At 32.5% G+C, this 18,857-nt stretch overlaps 2 protein-coding genes across 2 annotated transcripts; one reads left to right on the top strand and one right to left on the bottom strand.

The window, feature by feature from the left end:
* Positions 1 to 3,414: 3,414 nt before the first annotated feature.
* LOC148276685 (m-AAA protease-interacting protein 1, mitochondrial) lies at positions 3,415 to 6,435 on the top strand. Its single transcript, XM_088233939.1, has 4 exons — positions 3,415 to 3,923; positions 4,013 to 4,177; positions 5,074 to 5,192; positions 5,903 to 6,435. The coding sequence occupies exons 1-4, from the start codon at positions 3,582 to 3,584 to the stop codon at positions 6,039 to 6,041; spliced, it is 765 nt and encodes a 254-aa protein (XP_088090065.1). The 5' UTR covers positions 3,415 to 3,581; the 3' UTR covers positions 6,042 to 6,435.
* LOC148276684 (uncharacterized) lies at positions 6,153 to 17,298 on the bottom strand. Its single transcript, XM_088233938.1, has 6 exons — positions 17,036 to 17,298; positions 15,060 to 15,415; positions 14,121 to 14,310; positions 13,562 to 13,893; positions 10,044 to 10,139; positions 6,153 to 6,364 (listed from the first exon to the last, which is right to left on the bottom strand). The coding sequence occupies exons 1-6, from the start codon at positions 17,131 to 17,133 to the stop codon at positions 6,285 to 6,287; spliced, it is 1,152 nt and encodes a 383-aa protein (XP_088090064.1). The 5' UTR covers positions 17,134 to 17,298; the 3' UTR covers positions 6,153 to 6,284.
* Positions 17,299 to 18,857: the final 1,559 nt, after the last annotated feature.

Raw genomic sequence — 18,857 nt, 5'->3', positions numbered from 1 at the left:
TAAGGGCTAATATTACCAAATGTCTTAGATCTACAAAGCGCATAAAGTTATAAAATTCTAGTGGCGAAAAACATATTTTTTTAATTCAGCAAAAACAAAATTATTCAACAATGTCACTGTATGAAATGTGCAGTGAAATGTATTTTGTAACTTTATTAATGTTTTTCGGTCTATTTCTAAAACACAAACATGTCTTAGATGCTTTTCTTTTGCGTTTAGGCTTGGAAAACACTCGACGAACTGTCAGAAAAGGTGGAAATTTTCTTGTGTTCAGTTTATTCGAGATTTTTAATTTAAAAAAAATTGTACACATATATGATGAGTTAGGGTGTTTTGTTTCTACAGCATGATAAATAGTACTTCCTTTACGATGACCTTGACGGTTTTATTCAGAGACATCTTTGAAAACACAGCCAAACGAGAATGACCATAAAATGGTTTCATTTTTGGGTTAATTCTGAAAACTTATATTTTTTATAAAGTCGAAGTGAGTCACTCCCTTGATTCATTTAAATAACACTTTTATTTTATCAGTTGGTTGGAAGAAGTTGCCATTTGGGAATAAATCTACCGGTGTACAATTTATAATATATAAAACAAGACAAAGTTAAAAAATACGTATCCAAGAAAACAACTTAAAATTCAATAATATATTTGAAAATTGATTAATAACTCTTCTGTAAAATACCAAATGAGATCACATTATAATTCAGAATTTACTGAATTTGTCCAATTTAAAAAATAAAAAAAAATATTTCCAATTTTCCATAGCACTGAACTTTCATCAAAATATAAATCAAATATTAAATATGATGGTATTTAAAAAAAAAAACATTAAAAACGTATAAAATAGATAAAGAAGACATAATAAATTGATTGATTTAGTGTTTATTTTGTAGAACTCCATTTTCAAACTTATTTTATAAGAAATCAGTGTTTGATTTCTTATATTATAAGTTTAAGACATAATAACTTTGTTTTCCCATCTAATAAGATAATCATTTGATTAATATATTGTGTATACGACTTTGTTATTACGAGTAAACTGACATATTTATCGGATAAGAAAGCAAAGTTATTATGTCCGTTTTATGTACGGCGGAAGTTTTATAATTTACTCTCATCATTGACTTATAATCTATTACTTTTATTTCAGTAAAGCAATGTTTGTATTGCGTAAATAAAAGTATCTAGTAATCTGTTTTACGTGAAGATGTAAAATATACTTACTATTTAGTATTAATTTATTGATCATATTCAACAGTGCTTGACAAAATTTAACAAGAATTGTAATTAAAGTGTATAAGGTTCTTCTACGAGAATTTTGTCAGAATGATCTAATTTACTAGATGAATCACTTCACCGATACTGTTCAAGGACGAAGCCTCACATTTATTCTGCTCATTTTTAAATGAAAATACTTATTTTTGAAATTTTACCAAGGCATGTTCACATGAGTCAAAATATTAAAATTTATTATATATTCTGAAATCCTGTACGTCGAGGAGAAATCCCAAGTTTCCACATTTTACTATTGCTCGGTAGAGTTAAAATACTGGCTAAAATATTTTTTTATTTATTTGGGATTTTTACAGCTATTACATAAACAAAATAGGTACAACAATACTTAAGCCAATTTAAAAAATCCACTGTAAAACTAATGACACATAATATAAAAGGAAAAAGTTACCGTAATTGTATGTGTGTGACGTTTGTATTCATGTGTATGTTAATGTGTGTATGCGTAAATGAATAAGGGAGGGGGTGCGTGTGTGTGGGTGCATAAGTATAAAAAAATAATAGTTTAAAACTTGTAAATATATTAAAATGGTACAAGAAAGAGAAGAAGAAAAAATTTAAATCAGAAATGTTGTAAATTGTGTTTTTTAAAAGTATGTTAGATTTTAAAACCGTATTCTGAAAAATAAGCATTTTATTTTTAAATTTAACTGATACACACTGAATGAATAATGTACAAAAAGTCCTATTAAATACTAGTACGGTAGGTAACCCCAAAATTTTAAGGATATTTTTTTAATATATTGTACTGTTTGGAAGCAGCCCGAATCTTCGTAAGTTTTTTCTAGTATTTAAGCAAAAAAAAATGATGGCCCTTCCTCGAAACTTTTATTGATAAGTACAAATCATGTCGATCGCAGAACAAAAATGTTTAAAATGATCAATTAAAGCCCATTTTAGAATACCTCATATTATTCATTAAACAAAAATTCAAATATGCAAACAATCATAATAATGGTCACTCAGTGATATACATACCAGTGGTGTCAAGACAATGCAAATTACACAAAAGTACATTTATCGTTTTATAAATATTTGAGACACAATATTTTTTTTTAAAACCAGCTTTACAACTCAACTACAAATACTCGTATCTTAAATTCTCACTTGAAATAAAGTTATACATCATTTGAATTTAAAGCGTATTCCGTATTATTGTATGGGAAAAAAACAGTTAAAAATTTCGAGAAATTTGTTATTTGGAGAAATATTAAATATATGTAGGGTCCATAGTCCATAGTCGATGACACACACGTGTTAAATTAGTTCACCTAAAAGAGACTAATGACCGACGATGCAATGTCATCATTTTCAATCGAATCCTATACATTTGTAAAATGCAACTCTGAGTATTTCACATGAAATCGGAGGGCATCGTTCTACAGTACATTCACACCGTCCCTATCATGAAGAAATGAACTACAAAAGAACATCGTCTGTAAAGAGACCACAGGACGCAGCCAAAGTCAGTCAGCTCGTTCAGCCTGCCCAACAAAGTCAGTCAGTTCAGTTCACGTCTTACCAGCTCGACGACATCACACATTTCCAGCATGTAGTTCAAGTGCAGTTTCTTCAACATCTCATCGACGTAACACTCGTCCGACATAATTAATTATTTATTCACCATGTAATAAATAAACATCAAACAGTAACCTCGAGTCTTCTCTGACAATCTCTAACTGGGATAGGAACTCAAACCAAACTTTTTCCTACATTGGTGACCCCGACGCGACTATACACTGCTTGAAATTAATGCTTCCCTATTTGACTGTACCCTGTAGCTAATAAGTACGTTTACGAACCGCAACAATTAAATTAAACGGTCGTGATTTTCTCCAGCCTAGGTATGTTTGATCTGTATATATATTTGACCTTTTGGCCTGTCCTGCTGCCCAAAAAGAAGTACGTATAGTATTTTAATTGAAATAAATACGGTTGTTGTGATTTTAAAACATTACACAATTAGACATACATCTCTGTGCGATGTGACAATTTAATGTTTTGTGATCTCAAAACATTAATCGCTTTTCACCTGATTTCTTATTCCATTATTTTTTACTAAAACAGCGTAAATTGGATTTGTAAACGAGCCTCATTTATGCAAAAATTATAAATAGGGTCCCATAAAGTAACAACCTACTCTGAAGGTACATCCGCATTCCGCATCTATCTTGATATTTTGAATATCTATGGATAAAATGTTTCTGTCAAAGTGTCAATTGTAGTTGCCACAATAATTATTACGGTAATAAATTCGAATTAGTATAATTGTGAATGCGAAAATGCAGTTAATAAATAGGTTTATTTTACCCGCTCGGGCTTATCAGAGGTACGGCCGGCTCATAGGATGTAATCAATATTTGTCGCGTCAGAAAATCAGTAATAATAACAAAATCTTAACCTGTACCGCCGACTTCGATCAGATCAGATTATACTGCGAGTCTTCGCCTCCTCGCAGTGCAGAAAACTCCTTACCAGCGTTGATGGATTTCCCGAATTTGATATGGCCGTCCTTTATTAAAACTATTAGAAACTGGATATTTTCAACGTTTATTATAAAACCATACCTCGATAAAGAATTTTATATAGAAGATTTCATAAGCGGCTCGAAACAAGCCGTAGAGGTGAGTTTTACCTTTCAATTTTAATTAAAAAAAATTATCGAATACATATTTGAAATCGTTGTTTTATTTGCGACTGATTTTTTTAAAAGGTTATATCATCTGCATTGGGTGCAAGCGACTTCTCAGCTCTTAAGAATTTGGTGTCTAAAGAGGCATACGAAGAGCTGTATGACTCCATTAGCAAAATGACCGTAGCTGAAAGAGAACAGCTAACAATAATAAGAGATGACATCTACTTTTCATTCCCATATGAAGTAAGTTACCTCCCACAAATGTCATATCCTTGTGTCACTAAAAAATGTGATATTTACATCAAGCAATTTAATCGCTTTATCTTGTAAGCATTTCATACAAAATGTATAGTTATTTTTAAAGTTGGACATCAAGATTTCAAAGTATCAAAACATTTGATTTCATCAATAATTTAGCCAAGAATTGAAATATTTTTCTATATTAATACAAGGTATCCCAGAGTCAAGTTATTTGAGAATTATTTACTATTGTATATTTGAAAGTATACTTCAAATAAGGGTCCATATGCAAAATGCAAATTTTACGGGAGAGGGAAAAAAAACTATGCATAAAGTAATTAATAACAATTTTAGATTTTATCTATGTTTTATATATTTAATAGATAAAAAAACACTTATATTCATAAACCAACATAGATATTGTAAAAAAAAAATAAATATTTAGATTCTAGAGTAAAAAGGATCTATAGGCCCTAACATAGGCCTCCATTATGTTATCGTATTTTGACTCGCCAATCGATAACATTGATCTTCTGTTTTCTGTTGGTTTTTTTAAGAGCAGCTTTTAAAAACACACGGCCATGTCATCTGGCATTTTGGAATAACAATCCGTAAAATCTGGACATTATTATTCCATAAGCAATTTTTCAGAGCAAATTGTGGCTCGAGTTTTGCTACTATAAAAACATTTATATGGGAATAAGCGCAATGCTAGACCCTTGTTTGAGGGACCCCTTCATTTATACAATTGTGATTTTTTTTTCATCACAACCATCTAATAATAATATAATAACTAATAAAGGATCAAAACGTAGAACTACTCCTTTAAGAGTAGTTTAGTCGCCTTCTGTTTGATGCGGTTTCTGGACTATTCTTAATTCTATGGTGTTGTATTTTAGGTTGGGGTAATGTTTGAGGATAATGATAGACGCTGGGTTGAGATTACAATGTGTTTCCACGTGCTGAGAGGTTTAAAGAGTATGACAGACTCTGGAGAAGATCCGCCAATGACATTAGGGTAAATATAATTAGATATTCTTTATAACTACTCAATTTTTCTAAGAACGGACCCCTGACATCTAGACAACCATGAAGTAAGCACATTTTGACTCCCATTTTACATAGTGGATACATCGTTCCACGCAATACTATATAAAAAGAGTAATGGTGGATATTTTCCCTGTATAAAAATCAATGAGGAAGTTCAGGTACGGAAAATTGGATATAAAAATGTTTTCTTTCGCGCAATAAAAATTAGAGCATTAAATTGTACTGTGAAGCTTCTTAAAAATGTATGAAAAAAATTATTAAAATACGCTATATGAATAGCTTTAGAGAGACATACCTGTTACATATCTGTTGATAGCTTTTCCATTTTCCGTATTGTTAGCCTTTAGATTCATTATCCCCCTGAAGGCCATGAGTGTCAAAAACTTACCATTACTTGAAAATCTTAGATGACCCAATTAAAAATGCCGTCTCAAAACAATGCCGGCCGCACACCTGTCTAGACCTTAAAATGTCTGTCAAATGCAGCAAACGCCTGTCATATAGCAACCCTACATGCGTTTAACTTGGAACACTTCATGCTTCATAGATTTTCACAACCTTTTAGATACATTTCTGTCCATCACCACAGCTTTTTTCCCAAACTGTTGCATAAAACTGATCTTAATAATGTTTTTCTTTTATTTATATTCTTTATTTAATTCTAATTTTCTGTTTCAGATTGCAACCAGAGTACCAACAGAAGCTGTTTATTCTCAACTATCGTTTCATCAGGGAATATACAAAGGGATTAGCGGAATCCAATTGGGTTGTTAATGTAGTCAATCATTTTAAATTATCGGATATTTCCAAACGATAATTGGAATGTTTCATTCTTTAGTCATGCTCGCTTTCTGACTTCCGAGAAAGCCGTACTCTTGTAAATAGAATTAAAACGAAGCGCAAATTTATGAAATAAGCAATACATAACTGCGTTCACTTTATATACATTTTATTTTATCCCCACTTAATTCGATTAGTTTATTTTAAGTACAAAACAATTACAACACGAATACGTGTAATTTCATCCTTAGATTTACAATTGTTTAAATTAAAACATTAGTCAGAGAAGATGCGCCGTTATTCCACGATGATTGAGCCTTCCTATTGATTCAAATATTTTAGATTCGGACGCGTCATCACCTGAATAAAATAAAAATTGTAAATACATTAATTTGTCAATACTGATAAAAATATATTTTCAAAATGTGAAATTGGTTTTTTGTACTATTTACAAATTATTACACATCATCATCATTACACCTGTATCTGCACCCAGTGGTGCATCGGGCACTGCATTGTTAATTCAAGTGCAGCGTATTTCGATCACCTGTTACAAGAATGTACAGCAAGTCCAAGGGAAATAAAATGCTTCAGTAAAAAACCACCTTAAAAACAAATATTTAATGGCAACAAAATGGTGATCGAACCCAGGACATGAAGCATGGTTAGCAAATGCGCCAAGCACTACGATACTGGGCGGATTTTTCTTCACTCGATTTCCTATTTCAGAACTTTTACTCGAGAGTGGCCATCGAATCAGAAGCCGAAGGATGCGTATACAGCGATGAATCACAGTGTTTCATTTCCAAAAGTTGAGGAGAAAGAGAAAAACTAAAAATAGACTTGAGCATCTCTGAGAGTTTCACTCCTTACAATATCAGATTATTTTATTGGAAAGAGAGACAACGATGCAGAAAGAATTTTATGAGACAAGACATCAGACTGAAGAAGACAAACTGCAGTCAAAGATAAGACCGTAAGGTGAGAACCAGGCTGCAGAGGAGAAAACAAGAGGTTTTAGCCGGTAGGAGTCTGGCAGTACTCCAGAGTGTCCACGATGAATTTCCCCAAAAAAATATTTTTTAATAAGCTATTGAGTCGAGAATATTCATCCAGGATTCAAATTTTTTTTTGGTTTATGAATTATCTAAGTATTACCTATTGAAATCAGGGCCCTCTCCTTCTTCTTCTTCTTAGTTTTTTTGGCTTTTTTCACCCCTAACTGGGGTGTTCTAGCCAGTGTCAAGTTTAATCACCCTCTCCATTTAGCCATTTAAGCCATGCCTTTTGCCTATATATAAATATATATATTTTTTAGCCAATCAACAGGCTTAAGTAAGCCCTAATAGATTGGCATTAATGAGTAATACTTAATCTTAACATTCTTGAAATCTACTCAAATTAACAAAGTGTATAATTAACAAAAGGTATGTGTGACATCGCGAGTCAGGAGAGAACACCGCTAGCTTCTTAAATGCCTGCCCTGCAGGAACACATTGACAGTACCGTTTAGTGAGATTTCGTTCACTGTTCTGAGGATCCTCGGCAGAGGGGAAAAGAATCCGATGTTAGTTTTATAATTTCCCACGGCAAATACAGGATTGGTACGCAAGTTACGGCGAGGTACATTAAGGTTTATCTGAGCAAGGATATCATGGGCATCTATACAGTTAGATATTAATTTGTGCAAGAATATCAAACCAGCCAAAATCCTTCTGAATTCTAAACTAAAGATATGAAAGTACTCTAGACGATCATAATAGTTGATTATGAAAGTATTTGATCCAATTCTAAATATTAACAATTTTAAAAATGTACGTTGCACCGATTTCATCCGCGTTATATGCATATTATAATTAGGAGACCATAGTATATAATTAAATTTAAGCAAACTACGAACAAATGATTTATACAATGTAATTGCAATTTTCGGGCTTTTGAATGGCTTAGATATTCACAAAATAAATCCACATATTTTGGACCCTTTCTTTGAAATGTGGTCAATGTGATGGTTGAATTTAAGTTTGTTGTCAAAAAGTATCCCAAGATCTCGAATTGTCTCCACGTTAATTAAAATTGTATAATTGAAAACGATTTTATTTATATTTGATTATTACAAATATACAATAAGAGGGTTGATTAATGTGCTTTGAGTTGACCACTCCAGCAGATGTGTATGCTTTGTGTAGCCTAATATGCCTGCGTGTGAAGTACAGAGCGAGAAGTTGAAACCTGCAACGGTTCAGTCACAACCATTAACCACTGCAAAATGCTGATCAGTGCTAAAATAATGGACAATGCTCCAGCACACAAGGAAATCATTTAATCCATTTAACATCAAGATGGATGTTTACCGAGGATCAGCATTGAGATTAGATTGTACTCGTAGATAAGAAAGCTACGGAGCTACAAGAGACTTTTAACCCTCGGGACTGGAAAAGCACAAAAATACAAAAACTGAATACATGGAGTGACTTTGGAGGGGCGAAAGACGTAGGCTGTGATATACATATTGATAACAACACAAAGCTACCCAAGGTGTCACACTTTAAATACCTTGGATCTATGTTAACGACTAATGCCCGTGTGGATGAAGATGTTTATCACCGTACCAATACAGCATGGTTGAAGTGGAGATCCCGCAAAGTGTAATAGCGCTTTAACTAAGTGCAAGGAAAATAGGACTCATCATTAATGAGGAAAAATCAAATTTAATCGATTGCCTCCCAAACCCCTGGCATAAATCCCCACATCTTTGCAGCAGGAAACTACAAAGTTGAGGTGATTAAGTCGTTTACATACCTAGGTTCTACCGTCGCCAGTGACAACAATACACAGGAAAAAATCAGAAAGAGAATAATGGCTGCCAACAGATAATATTAAGCGCTTCAGAAACAATTACGGTCCAAACTAGTACGAAAAAATACTAAAATAATACTGCACAAAACTCTGATTAAACCAATCTTGCCAAATGCATCCGAAACCTGGGTTATGACAAAGAATGTTTAGGGAACCATTGCAGCTTTCGAAAAAAGAATCCTCAGAGTTATCTATGGCCCTGTGAGAGAAAACAACCATTGGCATCGTCGCTACAATAGAGAGCTATATGAAATCTATGAAGCGCCTAATGTAACCAAATCCATCAAGGTGGGACGCTTAAGGTGGGCTGGCCAAATAATTAAAATGAATGAAGAAAACCCCATAAAAAGCCTAACTCTCTCTGTGCCACAAGGACGATGAAGACCAGGAAGGCTCAAAATTCACTGGATGGACTGCAGCAGTGCAGATATGACAATGTTGGAAGTGAGTAGCTGGATAAGAAGGACAGCAGACTGGCAAGAGTGGATGAGACTCCTGATTCAGTCAAGGCCTACCTAGGGCTGTCAAGCTTATGATGATGGTGATGATGAAGTGGAGATCACTATCTGGCGTACTCTGCGATAAAAGGATGCCAAATGAAAAAAAAACCCAGGACAGAAGATCCTGGCGCTTGCATACAAGAAGGCCCGACCCAGGATGAACCGGGATATGGGGGCAGGGAGATGAAGAAGCTCCAACACACGAGGAGTTAGTGTCAATGGCTGCTATTCACGAAGCTGTGTCTGAATTGGTTTTACACCCCCCTTTGCCTGATCTAGCTCCCAGTGACCACCGACTATTCCCAAAACTCGAGGAACATTTGCGTGGAAATAAATTTTTGGACGACAGTGATACTGTGTGCTGTGTATACGAGTGGTTGGCGGGAATTGAAGAAATGTTCTACTAGGAAGCTATAGAAATGTTGGAGCATTGCTAGAAGTAGTGCGTACAAGCCTAGAGGGACTGCATCATAAAATAAGGCACAAAAACTTTTTCTCGTCCATTTTGAAATCAATCCATCCCCATAAAATTATTTTTATTTTGCCATAATTATTTGTCACACCAAAATATTGGGTGACATACAAAAAAAAATATCTCTCCCTTGAGAAATATGAGCCATTATATCAATCCAATTTGATTGAATTAAAATATAATAAAGATGTAAGAATGATTGGTTTACCTTTAGATTCGCAGGACAGGTAAAATTTTGATGAAACATTGTCAAGTTTCTGCGGTTTTTGCAATGATGTTTGTTCACACTGTTCGTCCGCAAAATCTGAAGAAAAAATATAATACATTTAACAATAATAAAATGAACGTATTACGGCAGAGATGGAGGACATTTTAGAGAAGTAATATGGAGGTCTAGGCATTTAAAGGACTTATTTGTCCATTTAGTTACAATAGTGAAAATGGGTAATGGAATGATGAAATCAGGCGAGAGTGTAAATCTGAGACAAGTATAATTGATAAGATTAAGAAAGGGTCTCTGAGATGGTTTGGTCACGTAGAACGAATGGACGGTGAGAGAATGGTAAAACAAGTATATATGGCAAAAATGAACGGCAACGTTAGACGAGGACGACCGAGGAAGACGTGGCATGATCAGATAAACCAAAATCTTAAGTCTGGTCATGTCAAAAGTAGACAGAACCGAAGGGCATGTATGACAAGATGTATGAATGTGGAAGAGGCTAGGATTGCATGCCAGGATAGACGTGTGTGGCGGTCCATTCTCCAGTAGTAGTAGTAGTAGTAGTAGTGGTAATGGAAGTGGGATGCGCTCGGATTGATGAGTGGATCAGGCCAAATAGGTAAAAAAAAGTGTTTTTGTTTGTAAGTTTTATACAATTTTATGATGTTTAATATGTATGTGTTTAAGGCATGTTTCAAAATGACGTAAAATAATTCCATTGGCACGGGACACTCCAGTGAGGGAACAATATCTATTGTGTAAAAAATAAATAAATATGGCATTTTTTAATAATATATAGATACAATTAATTAATAATTAACAAATAATTAATTAACTGGATGTCAAAAATAAAATATAAAAAAAAGGAATAATTTAAAAAATATATATTTATAGATGACAACCATGAAGTTTCGCGTAAATAAATTGTCTATGTTTTTATGAATGTATGTACGTGTGTGTGTATGTACATGTGTATATATGTGTATATTTATATATACATGTGTGTATATATGTGTATGTCTGTATGTATATGAATCAAAATGTGTATCCGAATAAGTTTATATTTTGTTTGTCTGTGCTCTATGTTAATTTGTTAAGTATTATAATATATTAAAATGTAATTGCCTAGCTTGGAACGGGGTATGAACCCTTGTTAGCTGGGCAAAGTGAATATGGAATTGTATTTTGATAAAGAGTGTGAATAAATAAATAAATAAAAATAAAATACAAGTAAAGAAAATTAAAGCTAAGATCTGGGTGGTATTCTGAAACTTCTCTACTCCTTAGAGTAGTTAATTTGGTGATTACTTTTTTTAATATGACAACACTTTGCATCATATAATGGCCACACTGATGATTAAACGTCAAATGATGTATAAAACTGTAAAAAACAGAAAAAACTAATGCGGTTTGGTCAATTCCACCCAATTAAGTGTTTTGGGTAATCCTTAAGGTCACAATAATGTTCTTAATGAAAATCATCATATTTAATTTCACGTGTTCATATTTATTTGACCTTTATTCATTAGTGTGGCCAGATATGAAGCAAAGTATAAATGCATGCAAAAAAAAAAAAATCTGTAAATTAATCACTCTCTAGGGATTAGAGAATACCACCCCTGACCTAACTTGTGACCTGTGAAGTAAAAGAGATGGAAGAGTTGAGGAAATGCGGATGTATAAACGTAGGGAGAATGGTGAATGTTACACAGTGTGTAAAGTAGTCACTAAACCGGCCAATGATAGGTCATAAGCCCTGTGAATACCTAGACTTCCATATTCCCCTCTTAAAAATGTTTTCCCTCTCTGTTGTAATGAATTTCAATCTTAACAACTCAGAAGGAAGTAAAGTCCAAACATTACTGCAAACATTTGGATATCAAAATATTGTTCAAAAAAGCATATTTTAAATTTATTATTATACTACTTTTAATGTGATCAATTCATTGAGCTGGAGTTAGTGTGTTTCCGTGTTTCTGGTCGACATACCCGCCACAGATCTCCATTTTGCTCTGCAAGTTCTAACACCAACTATCACATGCACTCGCCTATCCCTAGGCTCCACAGATATGGCAATCAGTATGAGGACAGGGCTGATATATTTGGCTCTGTACTTGATAGTTATAAAACGAGTCTGATTTATTTTTTTCTCTCGCAATATAATTAATTCTCAAACTTTTCTCTACGTTTAAAAATGGTTTTGCATTTTTACATTTCAGTATGTATATATTTCATTAATATTTTTGGTTGCTTATGTGTATTTACTTGTTACTATTGTTATAGTTATGCAATTTTATAATTTTTATTATGTATATATATATATATACGTATGTACATTAGAGTGGGCCGATGATGTATGAAGTTTTTTATTTTATTAGACATGAAAGTGAAAGGGGTCTAAAAAGTTGCATTTTGGATCACATTGAACGTTAAAATTATTTTTTAAAATATTTCATACTACTTTTGGCCCTCAATCAAGGTTTGAAGTTTATCACTGTCTGAACATTTTGTTAATTATCTATATTGAGAAAAAAATTTTTTGTTGGTTAAGATATAATTTAATCACATTACAAATTCGAACACGTTTTAAAACTACCGAAATGCAAAAAATTTACACTCCGCGCAACTGATTCCGTTGAGCGCCCGGCGAATATTGACGAAAACAATGGCTCATTAAAACAATGCTACCCATTTATTACACAACAAAGTGCAACTAACGCCCTTAGATGCTTATTTAATAAGAATTAATGCACATCAAAAAATTTAATTGGACTGATTTTCTTACTTAAACACGAAACGACAGCCGGTTTAGTGCAAAAAATCGACTTTTTCAAAAACTTCTAGCTCTGGTTGAGGGCCAAAAGTAGCATCAAATATTTTTTTTGATATTTTTTGCATTCCCAGTAATTTAAAAGGCAACTTTTTAGACCCCTTTCATTTCAAAATTCGGGAAAAAAAATTATCGGCCCATCCTAATGTACATGGGTATTTTTTTTCTTCATATTTATGTTCAAAGTATATGTTAATGGCAATTTATGCCGTTTATGTAAAAAATAAATTTGAAAAACTATCGGCTTGTAATATTAATTTTGTGGCTTGGATCAATGTCAAAAATTGCAATATTACATGAGAGTAATTTTTCGGCCATTTTGTGGCGTTTTAATCAACTGTTTGGCGTATTTGAAGCTAATATTGATTAAATAAAACATTAACACTTATGTATGTGTACATAAAATAAAAAAACAACTAACATCGACCCTCCACAAAATGTTAGCAATAATTTATTTTTTTCTGATATTGGCCCTTTTAGATCCAAGCCATCAAATTATTGGGCTTGTTTGATAAATAATTTATTCCTAGATAAAGATGTCTACCTTAAAACAGGTTTCACTTAGCTAAGCAGGCAGTATGTATTTTAGATAAATATATTGAAATAATAACAGTACAGGAAAAATAATGCGGTAGATTGCAAACATTTTTCTTGTACCATATAAATATTATACCTTTGTGCACCATTTCCAGAATGGTTAAAAAATCATCATCTTTTCTCAAATGCCTCTGCAGGTGTCTCACATACAAGCTGACTCCAGTCAGATGATCTTCAGCTCCTAGTTTATGAGTTCGTTGGTTCCCAATATCCTTACTGTCGAAGCTGCTCGTGTTGGAGTATCGGCTCTCGCAAGAGTCGTGTTGTGACTGTGATATTGTGGACTCGCAGCACAGTTTCTCAAAGGAGGGCATAAAAGGAGAAGTAGCGTAGCCGATTATTAGGTTCCGATTATGTAAAAATTCTTCTAACGGAGGTATGTTGGAGTATATTTCTGGATTTAGTCTCCTAAAATAAAAATAGGGAAATATCAAATACTACGAATACCAAAAAAAATATGTAAAATTAATATTTTCTAAATCAATATGGATATTGTTGAGAAATGCTTTCATACATAACTTTTGTATGACATAAATGGATGGATGAAATGCATATCATAAAATGCGCATGTTGTATAGTATGTATGTGTGCAAAAAATAATAATTATTGGTTATTTTAAATTTCCCTTCTCTTACCGATCTGGAGGTTTTCTGCACATGTCGAGGAGTAATATGAAGAGGTCAGGTTTGCTACTAAAGGCATTCTTTGTAATGAAATTCTCCGAGACTCCATTCTGGACGGTGTATTTTTCCGACGGACATTCTATCCCTAGCATGTACTTCGCCCCGCATAATTCGAATCCGTGTCCAGCAAAGTAAATTAAAGCTGTAAAATAAATAATAGTAAATGAATACAGTAACAAAACATAAATAAATGATATAATAAATCACATAATAACTGGTCGATCGCAATTGACTTGTCAATCATAGCTTTTAGGCAGTGACGAACGGTGATTTTTCATAGGTAAGCTACAATTTTTTTCTTTATTTGTACCTGCATGTATATACATATAAATATAAGTAATAAAGTATAAACATGGCTTCTTTATCTGTGGTTTTGCGTGAATACAACATCATCTCTCCGCTTCAGCTGCTGACAACAGAAGACGGAATATTTATTTTTAATTAAATAATTACTACCAATAATCCACCAATCAAACTCAAACAATTAATAACTGCGAAATATGTAGGTATATTCTTCAATATTTTAATACAATACATAATGTGCAATAAGATCCATATATTCTCCCGCGATAAGATCCATAATTCCACCCCTTGTATATAGAAATAGAAACTATAGTACATTGGAAATTAAAATGGAGAAAAATAATAAGAAAGAGGATATACAATTCAAATTAAAAAATATGAAAACACATACGATTTTTAATATACTTTAGGCATTCTATTTTAAAAATGGAGATGTTTCTAACTTTCTAGTCTTTTTGGGAACTAATGAAATACTTTCAAGCCCTTATAAACTAAATTGTTTTGAATTACAGTCAGTCTCACAAGAAAGCTTTAAATCATCTCCACTTCTAGTTTGATAATTGTGAAAGTCTTTGTAGCATTACTTACTGTAAGAATTAGAAGGTATTACGGAACACAAATTTTCAATTGACTCTTTCAACTGGATGCTGTTGACATTTTCTAAAATAACCACGATGAATCCCAACGACTTTAAAATATCACCCAAAACGCGACAGTCTGAGACGGGAGTGACTAGATTGGACCAGTTATTGTAGACTGCGTTCCCTATCAGTATGGCCACCTTTACTGATGGATTGGAGTAATGTAAGATGGGTAGCGGTGTAATGTCACTCTGCCAAGAGACTTGGCATTCGTCTAACAGTTTGTAGAACTTTCCGACCGAATATCCTCGTCTGTCCAGCGCGTTGATTACAAACTTTGCTGCATTTATCTCGGGAACATTTCTGAAAAGCAAAGTAACACATTTATGGCAAATAACTTAACATATGTATTACAAATAATCACTGAAATACTGCAATTGTAGTACTATATGCACGATTCAGTGTGAATAAAGATGATTAATGATAAAAAAATTATAACTTGAGGTTCAATAAAATCCCCTTTTTACATTTTTCAAGGGAGCGACAAAAAAGGTGAAAAACTTATGAAAATGTAGAAGCCGAGAATAAGTACGATAATTGAATACAATAAATAAACCAAAGCTATGGTGGCCAGCAAACGGAGAGGCATTAACATCCGTCTCACTATAGACGGCAGTGGGATAGGACAGGTTACCATTTGAAATATTTAGGATGCTGGCTGAATAACAAGTGGAGTCTGGATTCAGAAATAAAGATCAGAATTGAGACTGCAAGATCAACCTTCTTTAAGACGCAGAAATTCTTATGCGACCGAGATCTGAGACTGAGCACAAGATAGAGAGCAATAAAAGCTTATGTATTGCCAGTGTTGCTAAATGGTTCATTAGAATTATATAGAAATTATTATTATAAATACAACTTTGATTAGAATATAAAATATAATTTTAAATTTTAAAGATTACTTGAAATACTGTTATTCTTCTTTTTTCTCTGCTGCATTCTGCATATTTTTATATTCGTAAACTACTGTTAATTACTTTTTAAAATAATATATTGCTTTCTTACCATAAAATGTTATTATTTTTTAAGGTATTTTTTAAATTAACTTAAATTTATTGTATTTTATTTTTTTATAGTTGCTTCTCATTTTTTTCTTTTTGAATCCCTTAAAATATTTATGTATGTATTTATATTTCTCCTTTTTGAAAACATTTTTTTCTTATTTATTTTAATTCTTACTTTTTAATTGATTTCAATAAAACATTTAGGTTTGTTAGTGAAAATTCTTGATGGAAGTTCATTGTAATTTATTATAGAAATAAAAGACGAGTGATACTTCAATCCACAAATTTGGAATATCCAGCGACCAGTTTCATCGCTTTCGCGACATCTTCGATACTGGTATCTTTATTAAGGAGTTCAGTATATTTGTACAAAACAGAGGTAAGAATAGAGAATTCAAAATTAAATGAAAGTTTACTTCAGAAAGTTTTTTTTCCATTTAACAATACTAACTAGAAACACAAATACTAACTAGAAACACAAATACTAACTAGAAACTTTTAACATAACTTTTATTACTTTGATTTTAATTTTTTAACTACTTTCATTTATGTTTTTTTCACTTATAATTGTACTTGAAAAAAATTAGCTAATTGATAACCTTAGAATGGCAATAATATGGAAACTTCACTGGTCCATTAGAGTTAAGTCTCATTTTGTATACTATAAAACTATGTAATTGTACTGTATGTAATAATGAATAAAAGTTTTTTTTAAAATAAGTATAAACAAATTTAGAATGGTGAATAAATAAATTAATAAATAGTTTATACTACGTCGTTTTAAGAAAACAAAATATGTTTTTTTTGTTGTTTTATATGGTAGAAGAATTGGCTCTGTACTATAGCAATTTTACTGGGATAAAAATTATTATTATTTGCTATCATATTTTTATGAAAGTTATTTTTGATATTATTTTACCTGAGATTTTTAATTTCAGCAACTCTGAGAGCCCAACCATCTGTGCGCTGTAGTAAATCACTATACACTTGGTATGGCAAGTTTTGAAGCAATGACATTTTCTTAATCAATTAAATAAATGTATATCCGGTTTGAAAATAATTATTCCTTAATACAAATCAAACTTAGATTAAATCATAATTAAATAATGACACTCAAAATCAATTAAATTAAACATTATAGTATTCTGACAGCTGTCAATCTATTCCTATTTTCCATCCTGCATCCTACATTTGCTACCATAAACAAAAATAAAGTATGGAATAGATTTCTGTAGTCTGTGGTTAGGAAAATAAATGAAAACTGAAATCGTTCATATATTTATAACGGGGCCGATCACACGAACGACCATTCATCCGTAGAATTTTTATTATCATTCAGTTTATCACGCGGGGAATAAATAGAAAATGAAATAATGAGTATTTTATAGGGTAGTTTGGTTATTTGAGAGTGGTGAAGTCGAAAAAATTAAGATAAGATTTGAAAATCTTGGAGGCTGTTAAAATCAAGTTCTGCGTTTGCGCGTATAAATAGACGGAAGCCGTTCATTTCTCCGCCAGCTTAGAGGAAGCAGGAACATTCGCCAAACGGAATTTTGAGATTTAATGGAAGATCGCGTCTCCCTGGTGCCATATCGGATATGTGGTAAAGAAGTTAATTCGCCATTTGTTTCTTTATTTTTGAATCCCCGTCCTGATAATGTTATTTTAGTTGAAACTCAATTAATTTAAATCCCAAAAGAAAATAAGGAAAACTTAAATCTATCCTGAAAACGTGTAATTTGGAAGACAATTGAAGAAGCTTGAATGTTTTATGTATCTATGTTTATTAAGCTAGAACAAAGAAAATGTCTTAGAAGTAATTACAAGATTAAAAAAAGATAATTACTTACAGAGTTAGGTCTTTAACTAATGCAGTTGCAGTTTAACCGAGGGTACAATTGCGTAGACCTGACTCACTTTCTCGACAGCGCTTTCGGCTGCGTTCTTTCTTAATACAATCAAAGGTTGATTGTGTGGTTAATTATGAAAATATCTGCTTATTTTATAGGGAAAGGGGTTTTAATGCATAAATATTTTAGACGTATTTATAGTTTGATACTCTGCTATTTTGCGGGTGATGAAAAATTACCATCAGCTTTAAAACTTCGAACATTTTATACGGAAAAATTTCAATTGTGATAGCTATTTGTGAAGCACAGGGATCACGGGTCATTTTTCTTAAGAAATTCACTCGCTAACTCTGCATACCTAACCGCAGCCTAATGTGTAACGGTAAATCAATAACAAAAGAAGTTAACCCAGTACTCGGCCAACGGAGCTAATCTCGCTACCTGAAAGCTGACCGCCGACCCTAACCATCCGTGTTGACAAAAGCGAAGGGATAATCTCGTCACTCTCGATAATAGAAACCGACGTACGTCACAAGTCCAAGGGCCGGTGATAAGTTATATTTAGTACCACTAGCATCATTATATTGTAAATAATTATCATTTTGTGGTAGAAAAGTGGGACTCCTTGATAAATTTAGAAAAAACAGATAGAGCTTCGCCGGCTATTTCACAGAGAGCGCTAATTAAAAAATGTTAAAGAATAAATAAATTATCCAAATTAGTTAATTGTCTTTCTTTTAATTATGTTTTAATTGACTTTAACACAACATTCATCTTCAGAAATGTATAATAATTGTCGATGCTCATAATTTACTTCATCCGTCCATATACACCCTCCGTATCATAAATTATAATATAAAGTTAACTGACCTGACCTTATTTTTTCCAATT

The sequence above is a fragment of the Micrasema longulum genome, unplaced genomic scaffold, assembly GCF_059751315.1.
Source record: "Micrasema longulum isolate JH-2025_06_02 unplaced genomic scaffold, ASM5975131v1 h1tg001164l, whole genome shotgun sequence".
Taxonomy (NCBI): domain Eukaryota; kingdom Metazoa; phylum Arthropoda; class Insecta; order Trichoptera; family Brachycentridae; genus Micrasema; species Micrasema longulum.
This window is presented reverse-complemented; position numbering and strand designations above follow the sequence as displayed.